Here is a 24,146-nt window from a genome sequence, read left to right on the forward strand (position 1 = left end):
GAGATTCAACATAGGCAAAGCAGGTCTTCTCAAACTGATCCTTGGCTTGGAGAGTTGAAATAAGGTGAACAGTTGAGTGCAAGATTTGCCCATTCCCACTTACTCTGGGTGCTCTGGCAGCACCAAAGTGCCCCAAAATTGAGATTTTAAATATCTAGGGATATAGGGGGCCGGATGTGGTGGCTCACACCTGTAATCCCAGCACTTTGGGAGGCTGAGGCGAGCAGATCACCTGAAGTCAGGAGTTCGAGACCAGCCTGGGCAACATGGTGAAACCCTGTCTCTACTAAAAATAAAAAAAATGCGCCGGACACAGTGGTGTGTGCCTGTAATCCCAGCTACTCGGGAGGCTGAGGCAGGAGAATTGCTTGAACCTGGGAGGCGGAGGTTGCAGTGAGCCGAGATTATGCCACTGTACTCCAGCCTGTGCGACAAGAGCGAGACTCCATCTTAAAAAAAAAAAAAAAAAATCTAGGGATATAGGGAATCCCAGCTACTGGGAGAATCCATTTTGGTAAGCAAACCTATCCTAGGTTTATAATCAGATGTGTATCTTTTGTGGTTGTCTAATATCTAAAAACCACCCAAAGTTATGTATACTAGACACCAACACTCTACAACCTAGGAAGAAGTTCAGTGTATATTTCAAATTATTTCTTAATATCTGTATTTTCTGTTGAGATCTTCAGTATTTATCCAGGCATAACCTGGATGTTTGTCAATGTTTGAAAAAGTTGCTAAACTGCAAGCCAAAGAAAATATAACTTTGCTTGGACTTTCAAGATCAGAGCTACCTTAACAACAACAAAAAAAGTTTTAGTAGAAAAAGGAATTCATATGACTAGTAGCTAAATGGGTTTTTTTTTTTTTTTTTTTAAGAAAGTGGAAGGGTAGGTTTGGAAGTGAAGCAAAATGCCAATTTATTTCACAAATAACAGATTTTTGAGAAAAATGAACCTGGACTGCAGTAAAATAAGCAGTTATTTGCAAAAGTCTTCAAGCCATGTTCTTTTTTTTTTTTTGTATTTGCCTTGCAGATCCTTTGCCTCCTGCTAGGTTTGGAGTCAGTAAAGAGAAGACGACTTCAACCAGCTTGCATGTTTGGTGGACTCCTTCTTCCGGAAAAGTCACCTCGTATGAGGTGCAATTATTTGATGAAAATAACCAAAAGATACAGGGGGTTCAAATTCAAGAAAGTACTTCATGGAATGAATACACTTTTTTCAATCTCACTGCTGGTAGTAAATACAATATTACCATCACAGCTGTTTCTGGAGGAAAACATTCTTCTTCAGTTTATACCAATGGATCAACAGGTAAGACTTGTTTATTTTATAGCTGAGTAGTTAATAGGATACTTTTCAAGTTATACTTTATTCAAGGAATAGGAGTAAGATTGCTACTCCAGAGCAAAGTTAATTAATTAGCAATTAGTTAAATTTTTAAAAGGAGCTTGTGGGATACAGTGGACAGACTGGACTGAAAATAGGATGCGTGGCTATGCTGGTAACTTGTTGAGTGGTTTTGAAGAAGTCATGGGACTTCTGTGAAACTGGAGTTTTCTCCAATTTGGAATAGATACTCTCTAATGGCCCTTCTAACTCAAATCCAAAGCAACAAGACTTTCTGCCCCATTTTCTAAGTTTGTGCCATAAAACTTATTTTTAAGATGTTTTTATTCTTTGTATACTCTTCTCATAACATCAAGTCATAATGTTTCCTAAATATTCCTATGTTTGAAACAAGTCTTTGTTTCTTCGACGTGGTGAAAAATAAGCCATCTGTGCACCCACATGTTATGATATACATGGCACATCACTACCTCCTTCCATAAAGTACATGTCTTTCATGTCATTTGCTCTCCCCTCATTTTCTCTCTTTTTAAATTTTTTTATTATACTTTAAGTTCTGGGATATTTCTACTTTAAGTTCTGGGATACATGTGCAGAACATGCAGGTTTGTTACATAGGTATACACGTGCCATGGTAGTTTGCTGCACCCATCAACCCGTCATCTACATTAGATATTTTTCCTAATGCTATCCCTTCCCTATCCCCCTCACCCCACAACAGGTCCCGGTGTGTGATGTTCCCCTCCCCGTGTCCATGTGTTCTCATTGTTCAGCTCCCACTTATGTGAGAACATGCAGTGTTTGGTTTTCTGTTCCTGTGTTAGTTTGCTGAAAATGATGGCTTCCAGCTTCATCTATGTCCCTGCAAAGGACATGAACTCATCCTTTTTTACGGCTGCCTAGTATTCCATGGTGTATATGTGCCACATTTTCTCTCTCTTTTTTAAATCTTCCTCTCCATTTTTCATCTTCTATGGTTCTTTCCTTTCTCTCTTCCACTTACTGCTGTGCAATGTTATATACTTCACTGGCAAAAGCTACCTTAATACCTATTAAGTAGGGGAGGCAGACAAGTAAATTATGATGTAACTTGAGGCTGCAGTCTTTGAAAAGAGCACTAATCAAAGTTCCAGTGAAATTTCCAGAATCCTGTTATTTACTAATGCTGTTACCAAGTTAAGATGTACAGAGGAACGTAAATGAATGTGTGACTTCTAATTAAATGTGTCTATGTCTCCTATAAGGGAATTATGAATGACATTTGGACATGCATTTTATCCCACTAGTGCCATCTCCAGTGAAAGATATTGGTATTTCCACAAAAGCCAATTCTCTCCTGATTTCCTGGTCCCATGGTTCTGGGAATGTGGAACGATATCGGCTGATGCTAATGGATAAAGGGATCCTAGTTCATGGCGGTGTTGTGGACAAACATGCTACTTCCTATGCTTTTCACGGGCTGACCCCTGGCTACCTCTACAACCTCACTGTTGTGACTGAGGCCGCAGGGCTGCAAAACTACAGGTGGAAACTAGTCAGGACAGGTAAGTTCCCCCTAGCTAGCTGAAGAAGAATAAAGTGAAATCAAGAGAATGTTTAATAAATCAAGTTTATTATATGAATAACGTAATATAGGACAAATTGAAATTCTTATAAGGTATAGAAGACTCGTATCCACTTTTCTACTCAGAAAAAGAAGGATTCTCTTTCATTCTAAAGTTTAGGCTAGCCCTTGGCAACATTTTGAAGTAGGCAAAGTTAATTACGATATGGACCTAGCTTCTCTTCTTCTCTTTTTAATACTCCATCTCCTTGCTAAGGATTCCTACTTCCTTTTCTTAACCAGGCATCCACTGTCTTTATGACATCACTCACAGAGAACCAGAGTTACTTTCTCCATGCTATACATAGCCCTACTCCTGTGTGATAGTCATTTCCAAAATTTTCTATCTAACCACATGACCTGGGACCCAATACCACAGGACCTATTCCCACAGCCTACCCTAGACTAATAAATGAATCTATGCTAAGTATTAATGAGTAATTTATACAAACTTTCATTCATTCAGCCAATAGTTATTGAATGTAAGCTAGATGCTGGGCATTGCTGATATAATATCCAAGAGAGCCAAAGTCTTTGCCCTCACAGTGCTTACATTTTAGTAGAGTCTAATGCTTCTAGCAAGTCTAATGTGTGAATTAAATCTCCTCTCTTGGTAAGTTATGTAATTTTAAGAGAAACTCTAATATATGTAGCACCTTAGACATTAGTTTCTGGAACTATAGGAGGCTGGTGGGAAAGATATTTGAGGACACCCGTACATTTACATACCTTTTATAGCACACCTCAAATATATGTAGCTATTCCTGGCCAAAAATGTTCTTAAAAGTTATTTATGTACATCAAGAGCAAATTGCATTCCTGACTGCCTTATGCAAAATCAGAGTGCTATGCCCATTCTTTTTTTTTTTGAGACAGAGTTTTGCTCTTATTGGCCGGGCTGGAGTGCAATGATGCGATCTCAGCTCACTGCAACCTCGGCCTCCCAGGTTCAAGTGATTCTCTTGCTTCAGCCCCCGCCAGTAGCTAAGATTGCAGGCGCCTGCCACCATGCACAGCTAATTTTTGTATTTTTCGTAGAGACGGGGTTTCACCATGTTGGCCAGGCTGGTCTTGAACTCCTGACCTCACGTGATTCACCCGCCTTGGCCTCCCAAAGTGTTGGGATTACAGACGTGAGCTACTGATCCCGGCCGCCCATTCTTTTAAGGAAGCTTCATTAATTTATATTCTAGAAAGAGTATTAACCAAAGGGTATCTCCTTTTTAATCATTTTCCTTTGATGAAGTAGTAACACAACTCATTAACTTTATCATGATTTAATATAAAAATTAAAGTAGTTTTATCACATAAAATTTTGTAATTACCAATCAATTGATTGATCTATTTACTATGTACTCAATATTACTGAATATTAATATATAAAGGCGATAAGAAATGAGGCAGATGGCAGACCTCTTTGTGCATTCCACTTAAAGAATTTCTGAACTGGAAAGGACCATTGTAGGTCTTTGACCTAGCCTCATTTGCCAATAAGAAACACCATAAGGCTCAGTGAACTAGAAGAGCCATCCAGAGTTTCCCAGCTGACTAATGGCCCAGTCTGAACCAGAATCCAGGCTTCTGCCTGCCAAGGTTTTGGCCTTGCCACTAGGTATATGGCCTACCTTTGGTTTTACAACATTACTTTTTGCCTCTTTAAAACTTTTTTTTTTATTTTTTCACCATCTGAAGAGGATAATGTTTGCCTCTTGAAGTGCTTGTTTTCTCCAGAGCAAGGAATGTGGTTTGCAGAAATAAAATTACAGGTCAAAATTTGACCATAGGACTGGTGAGAGATCCTGAGTAAAAGTCTCCTTTCTGTTCTTTCCTAATTAGCCCCCATGGAAGTCTCAAATCTGAAGGTGACAAATGATGGCAGTTTGACCTCTCTAAAAGTCAAGTGGCAAAGACCTCCTGGAAATGTGGATTCTTACAATATCACCCTCTCTCACAAAGGGACCATCAAGGAATCCAGAGTATTAGCACCTCGGGTTACTGAAACTCACTTTAAAGAGTTAGCCCCTGGACGACTTTATCAAGTTACTGTCAGCTGTGTCTCTGGTGAACTGTCTGCTCAGAAGATGGCAGTGGGCAGAACATGTGAGTCTTGGGCTCCAGAATGTTCCTTGGTTGCTCAAATCACTCTCTGATCCACCTTAAAATAGGACAAAATAAGTTAGCAGGAAAACTTCTTTCCCAGTCTGAGAAGTGGAGCCTATGTAACTGAAGGTGTCTGGAGTATGGCCCATTCTTTTGAGTCACTTAGGCAAATGAGTTTGGATTTCTGAATGATCTGCATGTTGTTTCTGTCTTATGCTTTTTCATGTCACATCACTTACATATCATAAATGCATTAGCACTGATACCAGTATATAAAACATTTCTGATTCATTCTTACAGTGAGAACCAGTTAGCATTTAACCATGTTTTCCATACATTATTTTACATTATTTTATTAATTTATGTCCTCAAACACTTATCTATCTAGTGCCTTATATGTGTAAATTACCGTACTATTGTTAAAATGAATAAGACATGCTACTTGCCTTTAAGGCAGGATCCAGCAAACTACCCCATCTGGTGCCAAATCTGGTCTGTGGCCTGATTTTCTTTCGCCCTCAAGCTAAGAGTGGTTTTTACATGTTTAAAGGGTTGTACCAACAAATAAGCAAACAAACAAGAAAAAGATGAGACAGAGACCATATGCATCCTGCAAAACCCGAAATATTTACTACCTGATCCTTACAGAAAAAATTGTCCAACTCCTGCTTTAGAAAAGTTTCATTTTAATCACACAGACGTGGAATATGCACATGTACAAAAATAAAAATAGTACATTTTAATAATAGTGACTGTATTGATACTTGCATGTATCAGGCACTGACTAAATAATTTATACCCATTATTTCATTTAGTTCTCACAACAAAACTTTGAGAGATGTCCTGTTATTATTACCATTATACAGATAATTCAAAGAGGTCAAATAATTTGTCCATAGTCATCCAGCCAGTAAGTGGTGGAGCTAGAATTTGAACAAGGCTATTTGATTCCAGAGTCCATTCTGTCTGCTATTAGAGGTCTGAAGTAAGAGCTATATGGTCAAAAAGGAAAGATAAAATCTTCTTTCATAAGAGCAGTAAAAACTTGGAGGAAATGGGAGCAGGGTGCTGTGGCTCATGCCTATAATCCCAGCACTTTAGGAGGCTGAGGTGGAGGGTTGCTTGAGCCCAGGAGTTTGAGACCAACCTCGACAACATAATGAGACCTTGTCTCTACAAAAAAAAAAAAAAATTAATTAGCTGGGCATGGTGACATGTGCCTGTGGTCCTAGCTACTTAGGAGGCTGAGCTAGGAGGATTGCTTGAGCCCTGTGATTGAGCCATGATTGCATCACTTCACTCCAGCCTAGCAATACAGTGTGACCCTGTCTCAAAAAAAAAAAAAAAAAACTTGGAAGAAATAGAAATGGTCTTTAATAAGGACCTAAAAGATGTAACGTTTGTGACAAACAGGGAAAAGAGGGAAGAGCTTTTGGGGTGGAGGGGACAAAATAAGCAAAGGCCCAGAGGCAGAAGGGCCCAGGAGACTTGCAGGTCTACAGAACATACAACTGGAGGCCAGCTTTCCAAAGGTTAGGGAAGGAGAGAGGATGGCTGCAGAAAGTAGTCTCAGTTAAGACTGGAAGGATATGGGGTCTGAACTGAAAGAGCCAAAAATGTAAGCAGAGGGCTTGACATTTTATTCTGTAGATTATAGAGAGACCTTGAATGTTTTTAAGCAAAAAAAAAAAAAAAAAAAAAAAAAGCTTAATCTTGCAAGAACATTAATCTTTTCAGTTGGAAAAGAAAGAAAGGAATGCCTCATGATCACGACATCCAATATCTCTTCCAAAGGATGCCACGTATCACTAGATTATTAACACTATAACAGAAGATTACATTACTGGTATTACTAAAATGATTTTAGCAGACATTTCTTGTGTGTCAAATGTCTCCAAAATAAAGAACACTCATTTGCAATCCACAGACATCAAGAGGGGATAGAAATGTTTTGAACTGCAGATATTGTGTCTCCTATCTACTGCTGCCCAAGAAAAGTAAATGACTATCCTTACTTTTGGTCTGTAATATCTCCTTTTTGACATCATTTCACCATTTAGTTCCAGACAAAGTTGCAAACCTGGAGGCAAACAATAATGGCAGGATGAGGTCTCTTGTGGTGAGCTGGTCGCCCCCTGCTGGAGACTGGGAGCAGTATCGGATCCTACTCTTCAATGATTCTGTGGTGCTGCTCAACATCACTGTGGGAAAGGAAGAAACACAGTATGTCTTGGATGACACGGGGCTCGTACCGGGAAGACAGTATGAGGTGGAAGTCATTGTTGAGAGTGGAAATTTGAAGAATTCTGAGCGTTGCCAAGGCAGGACAGGTAGGCAAATAAGAAGATGTTAATAACAATGGAAGAGTAATTTGTTCCCTCTCGCAGGTAACCCAGGTAACTGCCATAACTGCTAATATCATACCCTGGTGTTTTCTGAATTTGAGATATTAAGGACTTTAAGGCTAACATGGGGTTTCTAACACCTAATTTGTCAAATTAGAACATTTAAAATCACTTCCACTAATAACTCCATTATTTCATGAAAGAAAGCCATTTTAAACACCAAAAGAGTAGGATGGATACATTCTGAAAATAAAGACTAACCCTTCCCACAAAACAAGAACGTTCTGCTAGTGATCAGCATTACGGAACCACTGCCTTGACCTCATGTTGACTAATGTGGGGATTTCAGGTACCAAGGAAGAGTGATTAAAGTCGAGAGGGATATATTTGGATTTTAGGGAAGGGAAGAATAAGGCTACTGAAATGAGAAAACAGACTCAAAGGGGTTATAACTTGCCCAAAGCTTTGCAATATAATCGTGACAGCAAGAATACCAAGATTCATGTTTCAGTATCCTCATACTGTCAAATACTTGTACTCATATTGTCAAATAAGAGAGTTGCACTTCTAAGTTCAACATTTCCTTGATAATCCTTCTAATGCGAAATACTCCATATTTAGAGTGAAATTCAAATACCTTCTCTCTTAGTTCGCCTGATAATAGGGAAATAACTACGTGGATTCACTGTTCTTCTTAGAACAATGTCAAAGAAAAGGATCATGACACCCACTTAGCTTGCCAACTGTGTCTTGCAGTAATATCCTCATCTTCCAAATATTAATATCCACTGGATGATGATCAAAGACCTACAGCAGCTTAAACTAAGCAACTTTTAGTATTTCACAGGACAAGTGTCTCTGTCATCTCCAATATTTTATCACTCACCTCAAATGACTTGGAAATGTAAGATCACAGAACATTAGGGGCTCTCAGCATGTCAGCATAATTCTCAGGAGAACTTTTTATTTATTTATTTATTTATTTATTTATTTATTTATTATTTTTACATTTTGAGACAGAGTCTTGCTGTGTCTCCCAGGCCTAGGCTGGAGTGCAGTGGTACAATCTCAGCTCGCTGCAACCCCCACCTCCTAGGTTCAAGCAATTCTTGTGCCTCAGCCTCCCAAGTATCTGGGATTACAGGCATGTGCCACCAGGCTCAGCTAATTTTTGTACTTTTAGTAGAGACAGGATTTTACCATGTTGGCCAGGTTGGTCTCAAACTCCTGGCCTCAAGCAGTCCGCCTACCTTGGCCTCCCAAAGTGCTAGGATCACAGCCATAAGCCACGGTGCCAGGCCAAACTTTTGTTTTTCTTTTTCTTTCTTTTTTATTTTTGAGATAGAGTTTCACTCTTGTTGCCCAGGCTGGAGTGCAATGGCACGATCTTGGCTCACTGCAACCTCTGCCTCCCAGGTTCAAACGATTCTCCTGCCTCAGCCTCCCAAGTAGCTAGGATCACAGGCATGTGCCACCACACCTGGCTGATTTTGCATTTTTAGTAGAGATGGGGTTTCACCATATTGGCCAGGCTGGTCTCAAACTCTTGACCTCAAGTGATCCACCCGCCTCGACCTCCCAAAGTGCTGGGATTACTGGCATGAGCCACTGCACCCAGCCCAAACTTTTCTTAAACTGTGTCTCCAGTTTACCTTATTCAGGTAACTTGAAGTAGGCCTCGATGTAAATAATCAAATTATTTCTCTACACTGAAGAAGGAAGATGGAGAGTTAGGGACTCAATTAGAATGGATTTATAGAAAATTTATGGATGCAAAATTTACAGTAAAATTTTTAATACTTGATTCTTTCATAATTTAAGGCAGCAACACTTTATTCTTTTCTTCTCTTTTTTTTTGAGACGGAGTCTTGCTCTGTTGCCTAGGCTGGAGTGCAGTGGCACCATCTCAGCTCACTGCAACCTCCACCTCCCCCATTTAAGCAATTCTCGTGCCTCAGCCTCCTGCTGAGACTATAGATGTGAGCCACCACGCCCAGCTAATTTTTGTATTTTTAGTAGAGATGGAGTTTTGCCATATTGGCCAGGGTGGTCTCGAACTCCTGACCTCAAGTGATCCACCCGCCTCGGCCTCCCAAAGTGCTGGGATTACAGATGTGAGCCATCGCGCCCAACCAACAGTTTATTCTTAATGTCTCCTAGAAATTGTAATAATAAAACCTTTTAAAGGAATCAATTTTGAGATAAGTCCTCAGTTAGATGCTATTATTGCCAGCCAACTCGCCCTTCCATGAACACATCAGTGTCCCCCACCTCAGAAATGAGGGAAAGTTGCACTTGTTCTCCTCAACCTATGGGGGTAACAAATACTCCTAACTCCACCTAAATACTCAGACAGGAACTTTTCTTTGTGATTTTGTGAATGACAAGATTGGAGTAAATATTTTTGTATTACAGAATTCATATAAAAAGATAAAGTATTATATAGTCAAAAATCAATGACTCTTCTGGAAAGATGTTTTCTAATTGAGTCTGTATTTCTGGTTACATGAACAAAGTTTTTTGTGATAAGATTTTGTTTTAATGCTCAGAGACATTCGTAAAACAAATGTTGAACTGAAACACTCTTAAGGATGGAAGAGGAGAACTCTCAAAAGTATACTCTATGAATGTGCCTCAGTCCATCAGTGACCCAAGTCTCCATTGCTTTTTCCTCAGTCCCCCTGGCTGTCCTCCAGCTTCGTGTCAAACATGCCAATGAAACCTCACTGAGCATCATGTGGCAGGCCCCTGTAGCAGAATGGGAGAAATACATCATTTCCCTAGCTGACAGAGACCTCTTACTGATCCACAAGTCACTCTCCAAAGATGCCAAAGAATTCACTTTTACTGACCTGGTGCCTGGACGAAAATACATGGCTACAGTCACCAGTATTAGTGGAGACTTAAAAAATTCCTCTTCAGTAAAAGGAAGAACAGGTAGTAACCTTTATAAATTTTACATTTTAAAGTGTTCTGTCTGCTGAATTACTATTTAACATGCAATTTACAAGTATTCATTAACTGCCTATTAGGTACTGGGCATTGTTTTATGGATCCTTTCTGTTGTGTTTGTTTTCTATTTTACCAATTTTAGTTCTTATCTTTATTAGTTCCTTCTTTTTACTTTGCTTGGATTTAGTTTGCTAAACTTGAAAAAGAGTAAAGAACAACCGTTTCAAGGAGTTTTGCTGTCAAGGAGAGCAGAGAAGTAGGGCAGCATCCAGAAGGGGAACTATGGTTGAAAGGAGGATGATTTTTTAAAGGCAGAAGAAATAACAGCATGTTTTATGCTGGAGGGAATGATCTAGAAGATGTAGAAGGGAAATCATGATGATGTAAAGTGAGAGGGAAGAATTGCTGCAGTTATTCCATGAGTAGGCAAGAGGTATTGGGATCTAGAGCACAAGTGAAGGAACTGGCTTTAGAAAGGAGCATGGGGAATCTAACCTCAATGTCAGCTGGTGTATTAGTCTGTTTTCACACTACTATAAAAATCCTACCCAAGACTGGGTAATTTATAAAGGAAAGAGGTTTAATTGACTCACAGTTCCACATGGCTAGGGAGGCCTCAGGAAACTTACAATCATGGTGGAAGTTCAGTTAGAATGGCGATCATTAAAAAGTCAGGAAACAACAGGTGCTGGAGAGGATGTGGAGAGATACAAACACTTTTACACTGTTGGTGGGACTGTAAACTAGTTCAACCATTGTGGAAGACAGTCTGGCGATTCCTCAAGGGTCTAGAACTAGAAATACCATTTGACCCAGCCATCCCATTACTAGGTATATACCCAAAAGATTATAAATCATGCTGCTATAAAGACACATGCACACGTATGTTTATTGTGGCACTATTCACAATAGCAAAGACTTGGAACCAACCCAAATGTCCATCAATGATAGACTGGATTAGGAAAATGTGGCACATATTACACCACAGAATACTATGCAGCCATAAAAAAGGATGAGTTCATGTCCTTGGTAGGGATGTGGATGAAGCTGGAAACCATCATTCTGAGCAAACTATCCCAAGGACAGAAAACCAAACACCGCATGTTCTCACTCATAGGTGGGAATTGAACAATGAGAACACTTGGACACAGGGTGGGGAATATCACACACTGGGGCCTGTTGTGGGGTGGGGGGAGGGGAGAGGGATAGCATTAGGAGATATACCTAATGTAAATGACGAGTTAATGGGTGCAGCACACCAACATGGCACATGTATACCTATGTAACAAAACTGCATGTTGTGCACATGTACCCTAGAACTTAAAGTATAATAAAATTAATTAATTAATTTTTAAAAATCATGGTGGAAGGTGAAGGGGAAGCAGGCACCTTCTTCACAAGGCGGCAGGAGGGGAAGTGATGAAGATCAAAGGGGAAAGAGCCCCTTATAAAACCATCAGATCTTGTGAGAAATCACTCACTAACACAAGAACAGCATGGGGGAAACCACTCCCATGATCTAGTCACCTCCCTCCTTGGACATATGGGGATTACAATTCAAGATGAGATTTGGGTGGGGACACAGAGCCAAACCATATCAGCTAGGAAAGAGAGAATATGTGGGTGCAGATGCCAATAGGTGGATCGTTGTAGGGTGAGCAGTTATCTTCTAATTGCTTTCATTTTTTCCGTGTAATTGGAAGCAAAGTCATCAAGATTTCCCTTTTTAGTTGGACACCGTGGCTCACATCTCTAATCCCAGCACTTTGGGAGGCCGAGATGGGTGGATCTTTAGGCCAGGAGTTCAAGACCAGCCTGGCCAACATGGCAAGACACTGTCTTTACTAAAAATACAAAAATTAGCTGGGAGTGGTGGCACATACCTGTAATCCCAGATACTCGGGAGGCTGAGGCATAAGAATCACTTAAACCCAGGAGGTGGAGGTTGCATGAGTCGAGATCCTGCGACTGCACACTAGCCTGGGTGATAGAGCGAGACCCTGCCTCAAAAAAAAAAAAAAAAAAATTCCTTTTTCAACGTATATACTATTGTCCTGTATCTTATTTTTCTCTCCTCTTTTGATCCCACAAAAATATAATTATTGCTTTATATAGTCAACATCTGTTTAGATATACCTACCAATTTACTACCTTTTTTCTCATTTTTTCCTCCTGCATCTGAGATGTTTTATCTGGGATTATTTTCCTTTATCCTGGAGAACATTATTCAAATTTCTTCATTGAGAGTTTCTAGGGACAAACTCTCTCAAATTTTGTTTTTGCTGGGCATATTTTTATATAGCTCTCATCTTTATATAGCTCTCGGTCTTGAAAGATATTTTCCTTAAGTTCCGACTCTGTGTTTAAAGCTATTTTCTCTCAGCACATAGAAGATATTATTCTAGTCTTTCTGGGATTTATTGTTGCGCTGAGTCAGCTGTCAGTCTGATTTTTATTTCTCTATGAGTCTGTTTGCTATGACTGCTTTTTTGCCTTTGGGGTTCTGTTGTTTCACAATAATGATCAAGGTGTAGATATATGTCTTTTTGTTTCTCTTGCTTAAGATTGATTGGTATTTCTGTACTTTCCAACTAGTGTCTTTCTACAATCCTGGAAATTCTCAGCTATTAACTCTCTGATATTGCCTCTTGCCCCTTCTCCATTCCCCGCTCTGTCATCTTCTGGTATTCTAGAACACACGTATACGAACACATCAATATATTTCATATTTTCCATGCGTTTTCTCTCTGAACTACAGTATAGGTAACTTTCTCATATCTTTGATTCATTTCATTAATTCTTTCTTCAGCTTTGTCTAATCTATTTTAAAATCTACCCACTGTGTTTTAAATTTTAATTGTTCACTTTTAAGCATTCTCTTTGGCTCTCTTTCAAATTTATGTTGTGCTCTGTTGCTCTTTAGTTATATTTTCATTCCCCTCCTGTATTGTTATATGCAAATTAACAATGTTTATTTTCCATCCTATGTCTGATAATTATAAGAGCTGAAATCTTCAGAAGTTCTGTTGTCTTTTGATTTTCCTGCCTTTTGTTTATGTTGCTTTATTTCTTTAAATGTATGTGATTTCTTTTTACTGTAAGCTCGTTTTCCCTAGAATTTTATTCTGTGGAAATTATTTAAGGCCATGTTTGAAGGTGAGTTTCAGAAAGAATTTTCATTTGATTCTTTCAGGTGCACAAGACTACTATCAAACCAGACCTACTTTAATCTAAATTGTCAATTTTAGGTTTTTTGATCACTTGGGTTTTATAAATTCAGGTTGCAAACACATTGAAACTATCTTAAGGTTATGAATTCTCAGAGGAAATTGTTTTCTCCATCCAGTATTAAGAAGGCTGAAGTTGTATGGGGAGTAAAGAGAGACTATTTATTTCACTTATACTTAGAATGTAGCCTTTCCAATGTTATGCAAGGTCACCTATGAGTTTCTTCAGCCTGGAAAAATCTACACTTTACCTCCTTTCTCCAATATCCTGCAGTGCTATAAAATCAAAGCTTACATTTGCATTTGAAAGGTGCTCTCAACACAATAGTTTGCTTTATGATCCAATTACCTCTCTATCCTTTACTTTTTGGCCTTTGAGAATCCCTTACATTCCTGACAAGTCATTCATTTACACTTTCATATTTTATTCAATATGTATAGTTGTGTTTATTAGAAGGATTTTCATGGTATCTAGCCTATCATACTGCCAGAAAGGGAAGTCCAAGGCATTGTTTTAGACCTAAGGTCATTTTTATCATCCCCACCACCCATATTGCTGGGTCATATGGTAAATGCATGTTTAACTTTGTAGAAAAGTGCCAAACTGCTTTCCAAAGTATTTGTAAAATTTTGCATTCCCACCAGCAATGTATGAAATTTCCACTTCCTCCGTATTCTCAGCATGTAGTACATGGTATTAGCAGTTTGTTTTAAAATTTAGCCATTCTAATGGAATAGCCATTATAATAAGATAATGATATCTCATGTGGTTTTAATTTGCCTTTTTCTAATGTCTAATGGCTTTGAGAATCCTTTCACAAGCTTATTTGTCACCCATTTATCTTCTTTGGGTAAGTTTTTTGTTCAAATATTTTGCCGGATTTTAAAATAGGATTGTTTGTTTGTCCTTGGTCAAAATGTTTTCTGTTGGTTTTTCATTTTGATGCCTAATTTATCAATTTTTTTCTTTCATAAATCATGCTGTGGTGTCATATCTAAAAATAATTGCCTAAATCAAGGTCACAAAGGTTTTCTCCTAGAAGTTTATAGTTTTAGATTTTAAATGTAGGTCTGTGACCCATTTTGAGTTAATTTTTATATATGATGTGAGATATGGGTGAAGGTTTTTTTTTGCATATAGACATCTGATAATTCTACCTCTATGTATTGAAAAGACTATCTTCTCTCCATGAAATTGCCTTTGGGTCTCTAAAAAATCCATAGATAGCATATTTGTTCTTCTATTTCTGGGCTCTCAATTCTGTTCTATCAATCTATGTTTCTGTCTGCCCTTTGCCAGTATTATCCTGTCTTGATCACAAGATTTTTAGTGAAATCAGGTGGTGTTAGTCTTCTAACTTTATTCATCTTTTTCAAAATTGCTTTGGCCACTGTAGCTGTTTGCCTTTCACATAAAATTTAGAATTATAATTGAATCTTTAGAATTGAATCTGATCCATATACAGTAGGATTTTTTTAATGAACACTTTTGTATCTTAATCCAGAAGTCAATGAACTTTGAGAAAGAGGGGTGCCAAGGTTCCAATCCCTTTGATTATTATAATTCAGGAAAGAGGCACAAAGAAGAATGTATATTGACCAAGTGCCAACTTCAAGATCTGTGTATGAGATTTGTTAAACGATAAGTTGGAAGTAATAAATGTTGTTAATTAGGAAAAGGACACAGGCTTAGGGGTTAGACAAATCTAGCTTTCAGTTCCAGGTTGGCTATTTGTTAGCACTGTGATATAGACTAAATTACTTACATTTTATGATCCTTGGTTTCCTCATTAATAGATGGAATAATAAAACCAACTTTATAGAGTTCTGAATGGGTGTCAAATAATGTAACCTTTATGAGACATATAGCTCATAACTGGCACATAGTAGGCATTCAGTAGTTGTTGTTATTATCATTATTATTTTTAATATATATTATAATTTATATTATTATCACATGTTCATGTATAGTAACAGCCCCTTTGAGAATGTGCCAGTGTAGAACTAACCAGTTTGCTAGACCATAATCACCAGACTGAAGGGAATTCCCAATACCACCCCATAACAGTGATTGGCTCAGGTAGATTAGATAGCTTTGAATTCTCGTGGGGTAAGGACAGATAAAATCACATTAACTAAGCAGTTTTCAAAAATAGCCTTCATTATCTAAAATTTAAAATCAAAACCACTTAATAAGCATGCATCATCTCATCTTAGGATCTTAAATAATTTCGATTCCCTATATAAGCAGCTTTTTCAAAGTACTAGAGCCTCTCTAGAGGAGTAGTTCTCCATATGCCACAGGAAATAGAACTGAGAGTCTATAGCAACAACACAAAAATTATTTTTAGCACTTTCAAGTCTGTCTCCATTTTTTGACTCATTTTTCTCACACTTTCTTAAGGTGACTAAGTGTCATTTGTTTTTTCTTCTGTCTACTGTTTTAGTGCCTGCCCAAGTGACTGACTTGCATGTGGCCAACCAAGGAATGACCAGTAGTCTGTTTACTAACTGGACCCAGGCACAAGGAGACGTAGAATTTTACCAAGTCTTACTGATCCATGAAAATGTGGTCATTAAAAATGAAAGCATCTCCAGTGAGACCAGCAGATACAGCTTCCACTCTCTCAAGTCCGGCAGCCTGTACTCCGTGGTGGTAACAACAGTGAGTGGAGGGATCTCTTCCCGACAAGTGGTGGTGGAGGGAAGAACAGGTAAGAAGTAGAGATATGTGTCTGTGACTTATTAAGATCTGAGTACATGAGACCCCTATCAGAATATTATAGAAATATCCTAAAGTCAGACTCATCCCTGGCCTTCATAAAAGCTAAGTTTCATAAAAGCTAGCCATCCAGAAGGTATATGGAATGGAAATTGGGCGATGGGTGATGGCAAGAGAGAATAAATGCTGAATTTTTTTTTTTTTTTTGAGACGGAATTTCGCTCTTGTTGCTCAGGCTGGAGTGCAATGGCGTGATCTCGGCTCACCGCAACCTCTGCCCCCTGGGTTCAGCGATTCTCCTGCCTCAGCCTCCCGAGTAGCTGGGATTACAGGCATGTGCCACCATGCCCTGCTAACTTTATATTTTTAGTAGAGACAGGGTTTCTCCATGTTGGTCAGGCTGCTCTCGAACTCCCGACCTCAGGTGATTTGCCTCGGCCTCCCAAAGTGCTGGGATTACGGGCGTGGGCCCCTATGCCCGGCTGAATATTTTAACATCTCCAATGAACATGTAAGAGCTCCTCACTCGATGCCTAGACTTATCCCCCTATTCAGTTGATTTCCTTTGAAATGTTTATGTCCCAGTTAAGGTAAACAATAATGGATAAAAAACAAAATAAACCTCCCAAAGAAAGCATCTTTCACTCTTTTATATTCTTGGTTTGCAAGACATAAAAAGAAAATGATCTCCAGTTAATATGGTCAGAGGTGGAGTTGATCTAATTTCCGGGTCTCATATATTTTCATAAACAACGTTAAGTGCTTAATATGCTATCTAAAAAATTTTCCTCGACCTTAAGAGCTCCCTGTTAGAAAGCTAAGTAAACAAATAAGTGTCATTATGGTCATGTGTGTCAGGGAGCCATGGCACCGAGGAAGGAGGTAGAATTTTCTACGTAATACAATGAAAGAACATAAAAAATTAATATATATGATATATAAAATGTATGTTCGTTTCTTAGAAAGAAAAAAATTACATAAACCCAATAGAAGCTTTGATAATTATTAGTGGGGCCTTGTCTACTTAATTTTATATAATTATTGTGAGTTGGATTTCAGGCTTCTCCTTCTGCATCCTCAACACTCAAATTCTGTTTATCAGCTGCAGGCATCATAGATGCATCTCTTTCCAAAATCATGAATCTCACCTACTTAATGAACCCAGAGGACATTAACTTCATTAACTCTCCCAGAAGAACAATGAAGTCACTGAGAAGATGTTTCATAGTCTTGGTAGAAATTCACTGGTGTACGCCCATATCCCTCATTCTATGACAGCTGACATTGTCACCTGCATCTTTTTTTTTTTTTTTAAGACGGAGTCTCATTTTGTCACCAGGCTGGAGTGCAGTGGCACGATCTTGGCTCACTGCAACCTCCGACTCCCTGGTTCAAGCGATTCTCCTGCCTCAGTCTCCCGAGTTGCTAGGATTACAGGCACGCACCACCATGCCCAGCTAATTTTTGTACTTTCAGCAGAAACAGAGTTTCACCTTGTTGGCCAGGATGGTCTCGATCTCCTGACCTTGTGACCCGCCCGCCTTGGCCTCTCAAAGGGCTGGGATTACAGGTGTGAGCCACTGCGCCCGGCCCGTCACCTGCATCTTTCTCCCTGATGTTTTCTTTCCTTTCTTTTAATGGTTCTTGGCACCATCCATTGGTGTAGCACACTTGGGGGTAGGGAGCTGAAAAGCTTAGCATGGAAATCAGGAGGCCTAGGTTTTGGTCCTAGCTCTGCCATTAACTTATTTCCCTAAGCTTCTGTGTTTCACTCCACACACAATAATTCACTCCTACCCTGGGTGTCAGAATAGGGAAGGAGAAATAATAAAACTGAGGAGAGGAGTGGAGGACGACCTTGCATTCATTTCCCAGTGATTTGCAGTTGTATCAGTCACATTAGACTGATTTAATTCGTGCTTAGACACTGTATAATGTGGGTGTTCATGATTGGGTGCCTCTATTGGTTGGGATCCAGTCTCCTACCATCGGTGGCTCTTCTTTGCTGTAGGTCCTCAGAGCTCTCCCCATTTCTCCAGAGAATGGAGGTGGGGGAGGGGTACAACTCATCAGACTTGGGAGTAGACATTTCACTTCCACCCACATTCCACTGGCCAGAACTCAGTTACATGGCTACATCTGACTGCCTGGGAGCCTGAGAAATGCAGTGTAGCTGTGTGTCAAGAGGAAAAGGAAATGGTCGGGGAACCATATTCTGCCACACAGGTTGATTCTCATTTTATATACGACAAGGATTGTCCAACTTATTGTGAGCTACTAAAATAGTCTAGTCTGTGCTATCTCTTGAAATAACTGTGAACGTTAAATAAGTGAGACTTACAATTATTTTTACACCTATATTTTAATTAGAATAAAGGTACAAGTATTTGACCCATATTATATAATAGAAGCATTCAAAAAAGGGACAAGAAATTCTTTGAAGAATGGTCATAAAATTTTGAGGAGAGAATCAAATATGAATAAATATGAGCACGAGTTATTTTACTCAAACATATGAAGAGTACACATTATCATGATAAAGGAGGAAAATGGGAGACTCCTGTATAAAGCCATATAGAATAATTTTAATATTTTTTTATTTTTTTTTTATAATTTTATAATCCCTTTTAGTAAATTTTTGTATTTTGTACACAATCAATTGTGAAGAATTCAGTGGCTAAGGCCTTGATAATCCTTATCATCTCCTCAAATTGCTGAATTATTAGTCAATATTAAAATAATTTTGAAAGGTATTCTTATATTTCACCTGTTTCCACTGAGTTGAAACATATAAATAAACCCTCCCAGCCCAGATAAGATGGCAGAATATTTAAAATTAAAGATATTAGATATACTTAACAAATCTAATTCTAATCTGAGAAAATGCTCATCCTAAAGGAAAAACAAATTTTGTATCTATTTTTTCTTAAACATGTGAATCATATTTCTGTGAAAACTTTTGATAATTGTGTCTTTTCTAATAAAATGTTAGTAGTTGCAAATATTTCCAGCAGTTTTTAAAAACAAGCATAACGAGTTGCTTTTGAGAGCAACTAAAGGATGTATGGATGGTTGGATGGTGGAAGGAAGGAAAGAAAGAAAAAAGGAAGAAAAGAAGGAAAGAAAAGGAAGGAAGGAAGAGATGTACCAATATATAAATCTTCTGGCTAAAAAGTTCAACTTTATATCTAGGAAATGTCCATATATGTGGATCAACATTACCAGAGTTGTTCACTAGAATGCAGTTTATAATTTTTAGTGATGGATAAGTGCTTTTAAGTATAAGGTATGCTTTGGAGCTTAATTCACAAAGTCTGAGCATATTACATTAGAAGGATTCTCAGAAGTCATCTAGCCAAATCCTGTCCATTATAAGTGATGTACTGATATTGACAATCATATGAAACTGTTTAGTTAAGTTAATCAACTAATGATTAAAACAGTATTGCAGTTCATATATACTGTAATATTTTAACCCTATATTCATTTATGGCAGTACTATTTAGTGGGCACCTATTTCTGATAAGTGGTTCAACTTTTACTCAATATTGCAATTACTAATTTGCTGACTATACATCCAGCCAGAGAACTTCTTAAAGACATTCATGCCTTTTTCATTTTTGTATACCTGGCAAATAGTAGGTTCTCAGTAAACGTTTGTGACACTAATCCCCAATTCATATAAGCAAATGATTATAGTTGACATCAGAAAACCCATTATCGCCATAATAGTTCTCTCTGCCCTTGGTTGGTCCAGCTTCCAGACTTCTTACTTCCAAGATAGGTTTTTAGGCTTATTTCTTACCACTAGAGGGCAGGAAATGCCTTGCAAAGGGAAAACGGTCCCTCTGGTTGTGTTAGCTGTTACTTCCCGGGAATAAATAACTTCATCACAAGAAAATTGAAGCTATCCCAGTTTAAGGTCTTTAGAAAAGCTATCGTATTCTTCCCCTTTCCACTCAAACATTTTTGCTTTACTGGGAAGTTTGGTTCAAGTTGATTCATTTGGATTGTTGAAATATTTGTTCCCTTTCTTACAGGGAACCTTCTAAAACATCCTATAAAGATGCCTACACTTGAAATGCTTTACAAACAGCAACCCCATAAAAATGCAGTAGTGGCATCCTTGTATTTACGAGGCATCCCAAAGGCCTCCTGACATTTTTATTTTGATTAGTCTTCTGATGTCAAAACACTCAGCTTCTGGAAGCTGAGTGAAATCCTCACACTTCCTTGACCGCTTATGTAATCAAATTAGATCTCCTGAATCCACGGTTTGTGCTGACTGCAATAGACGATTCAAACTTTTGACTGTGTTTTTCTTTTTGAATCCCCCCCCACCTTTCAAAATCACAGTCCCTTCCAGTGTGAGTGGAGTAACGATGAACAATTCCGGTCGTAATGACTACCTCAGCGTTTCCTGGCTGCCGGCGCCCGGAGATGTGGATAACTACGAGGTGACATTGTCTCATGATGGCAAGGTGGTTCAGTCCCTTGTCATTGCCAAGTCTGTCAGAGAATGTTCCTTCAGCTCCCTCACCCCAGGCCGCCTCTACACCGTGACCATAACTACAAGGAGTGGCAAGTATGAAAATCACTCCTTCAGTCAAGAGCGGACAGGTAAGGCTGTATGAAGGTTCAGGGCTCCGTAAGAACCAATTCACATGTGGCTCAGGGCACCACAGAGCTATAGCAATTCTGTAATGATGGGATGCAAGGCCCTTGAGATCACAAAACTGTTATGGAGTCTTCATATTTTACCCCAAGAAACTCCTTATGTGAGCAGACCCTGTGTGACTAGAATTTATATCATATTCAAATAGCGTAAAAAGTATTCCCGTTTATGGTTGCTAGGGCCTGGCTTTATATATCTTAACTATAACTAACCCTTATGAACTCCTTATTGAGGTAGTCATTGTTATTATTCCCATTTTACAGATCAGGAAACCAAGGTTCAGAGAGGTCAAGTTAACTTGCCCAACTGTTTACCTTGTTAAACAGCCAGTATGTTTCAGATCCTGGTTTTAAACCCAGTTCTGAATGACTCCAGTGCCTACAAAGCTCTCCATCCTAAAATCCATCCTGAAATGTCTGTTGGTGAAAACCACTATTCATCCTTTTTCACACAAGGTGAAAATGTGAACCTTTGTGGTTCTGGGACTAGGGAGCAAAAATGTTAGCAAAGGAAACAAATGTTCGGTCCAATGTGCTGGAAAGAATTAAATCTAAATAGCTACCATTTTCCCAATATATTTATGCTTTCTGGGGTTTATACCTGAGATTTCTGCTTAAGGTTGGCATCAATACATTGTCAGATGTTTCCTACTAAGCTATGGGTTGATTTCTGTATTTTAAAATGTCAGTTTTTCCATAAGGTTCTGAGACAATTGTCCTTATCCTGTTACCTAGCACAGGACCTGGGGCTTAGTAAGCACTCAGTAAATATTTGGCAAAGGAATAATCAGAAATCACTTAGATCGCGGTTCCACCTGGGAGTCCATGGTTCGTGGGAAACTTTAGGAATGTAGTAACCCCTGAAATTGTTTATGAGATTGCTGGGGGTAGGAAAGGTATATGCATTTCTTTGAGAAGAAACAGTCCATGGCTTTTATCAGATTCTTATGGTTTCTGTGACCCCCAAAAAGCTAAGAACCTCTGATTTATATTGTTACAGGATGCTGGCATTGAAGGGGTCCTTAGAATGATCTAATCCTATTTCCTCATTAGGATATAAAGGAAGTCCCAGAGAAGGAGTGGGAGTGTGGCTTCTCCATGGTTGCAGGGCTGACTGGTAGTGGAGCTCAGCCTAGCTCCAGTGCTGTCCGTTCCGTCATGCTGTATCCGAGAGCACTAGTCAGGGATATAAAGAGATTATCCCTACCCTCGAATAATTTTAAGCCCAATTACACTGACAATCACAATAATGACTTAGATCTGAAAAGCAGATTTATCTGGGGTGCTATTTACACTTTAGCAGACAGGTCAGATCCTTAACAGAACGTCTACAAAAAAAAAAATAGCGGGTGGGGGCGCCGAGTACTGGGAGGCTGGGGGATGGCGTGACCGGAGGGGCTCAGTACAGATGACTGCATCACCTGGGACAGAAATCTCAAAAAAAAAAAAAAAAAAAAAAAAAAAAACATTAGGGCCAATAAAAAAATCACCAGAAATTAAAGGATGTGTTACCTAACTACCAACCCCTTGCTTCCTACCAATGTCAATGCATGATGATTTCCTATCCGTATGACTTTAATATTGCAAAGTCTTTTGCTGAGATTGTTTTAAAATGCAAGAAAGTGATTCTTTATTCAGTGCATCCTCTTGACTCCTTGACCAGCATGAACTTGGACTTGGTACATGACTAATGGAGGCAAATCATTGCCCCTGACAAATAAGTTTAACTGGAGAGTCATGTCTGAGTTGTTCTCTTGATGATTTTGGCTGATTATCTTAATGCCCTTTTCCATTTCTGATGCTCTTGTTCTACATTTTGGGTGAAAATACCAATATTTCTAATTCTGTATCACATCATCTCACTGTGTAGCAAGGCAGGTCTCCACAAATTACCCCGTTCCACCTGGAGAGCTCCTTATTGACTTAACGTGATATTCAGCCAGGTTTTTCTTCCCGTAATAGTTGCTTTGCCTTCAGCAAATTGCCTGGATCATTGACCTTTCTTAGCCCATGCATAAAATGCCACTTCATAATTTCCTCTCCTTAACTCTGTGATGACTGTATTCTAACAACACTGTAATTGGTTTTAGGTAAATATCTTGGAGAAAGCATATCTGTTCTTGCTCCATATCTGTGGTGAGCTATATTCCAAACACTAATCAGTAAACACAAGGCAACAAAGGATGCTAATGCAACTTGTAGGTGTGAGAAAATGGAGCTTCTAAGCGAAAATACTGAAATTTCTGGATCATTTCATGATTTGAGAAAAAGTAGAGGAGAAAAATTGGACACAGCCTTGGCATGTGGTCAGATCAGAAACCCCTAATATATACCAAATACAGAGAGCAGCTGTACAGGCCTAGAGGACGTGCTAGTATTGGGACAAGAGTTTAGTACCCTGGATCCGAGTTCATGCCTCTTTTCAATGCTCCTCATTAATATGTATAATGTCCAGTTACCGTGAAATAGTAATGAATCTGTGGCCTACTGTTGAATTAAAATTCAGCCCCAAATGGAAAAATGAAATCTCCTTAATATCATGCTCTAAATACAGAATTGCCTTATTCCACAGTGTTCCTAAGTAACATGCATATATTTATTTACTGGTTGGGGAGGGGACCACAGATATACAGAATGGTTTTGTTTATATATTAGAAAGAACCTCACATGTACAAAATTGTATTAATCATAATTCTTGGTTCAAGAAACCATGCATCCCCAGCACTTTGGGAGGCCGAGGTGGGAGAATCATGAGGTCAGGAGTTCGAGACCAGCCTGGCCAACATGGTGAAACCCCATCTCTACTAAAAATACAAAAAATTAGCTAGGCGTAGTGGCAGGCACCTGTAATGCCAGCTACTTGGGAGGCTGAGGCAGGAGAATCACTTGAACCAGAAGGCGGAGGTTCCAGTGAGCCAAGATCGCACCACTGCACTCCAGCCCGGGCAACAGAGTGAGATTCTGTCTCAAAAAAAAAGAAAAGAAAAAAGAAACCATGCATCAACTGCCACCTTTACTTTTTAGGCATCTAGTTAGTAATTTTTAATAATTTAACATGTACACAAGAAACCAACCACTACCTAAATAAAAGCTAGGACCTTGACAATAACCTACATCAAAATATGTGGTCCCCACCTCATGAATTCACTGAAAGGTAGCCAACATCTTGAC

At 38.9% G+C, this 24,146-nt stretch overlaps 1 protein-coding gene across 3 annotated transcripts in view; it reads left to right on the forward strand.

Annotated features, from left to right (window-relative positions):
* PTPRB (protein tyrosine phosphatase receptor type B) overlaps positions 1 to 24,146 on the forward strand; it is a 122,232-nt gene that overhangs the window by 40,492 nt on the left and 57,594 nt on the right. For all 3 annotated transcript variants that reach the window (XM_003259537.3, XM_030819987.1, XM_003259538.3), the window contains 7 exons: positions 1,038 to 1,316; positions 2,639 to 2,896; positions 4,792 to 5,055; positions 7,116 to 7,385; positions 10,077 to 10,337; positions 16,027 to 16,293; positions 20,658 to 20,921. In XM_003259537.3, the coding sequence (XP_003259585.1) occupies positions 1,038 to 1,316; positions 2,639 to 2,896; positions 4,792 to 5,055; positions 7,116 to 7,385; positions 10,077 to 10,337; positions 16,027 to 16,293; positions 20,658 to 20,921 (1,863 nt within the window). The remainder of the gene's footprint in view (positions 1 to 1,037; positions 1,317 to 2,638; positions 2,897 to 4,791; positions 5,056 to 7,115; positions 7,386 to 10,076; positions 10,338 to 16,026; positions 16,294 to 20,657; positions 20,922 to 24,146) is intronic.

This window comes from Nomascus leucogenys, chromosome 10 (genome assembly GCF_006542625.1).
Source record: "Nomascus leucogenys isolate Asia chromosome 10, Asia_NLE_v1, whole genome shotgun sequence".
Taxonomy (NCBI): domain Eukaryota; kingdom Metazoa; phylum Chordata; class Mammalia; order Primates; family Hylobatidae; genus Nomascus; species Nomascus leucogenys.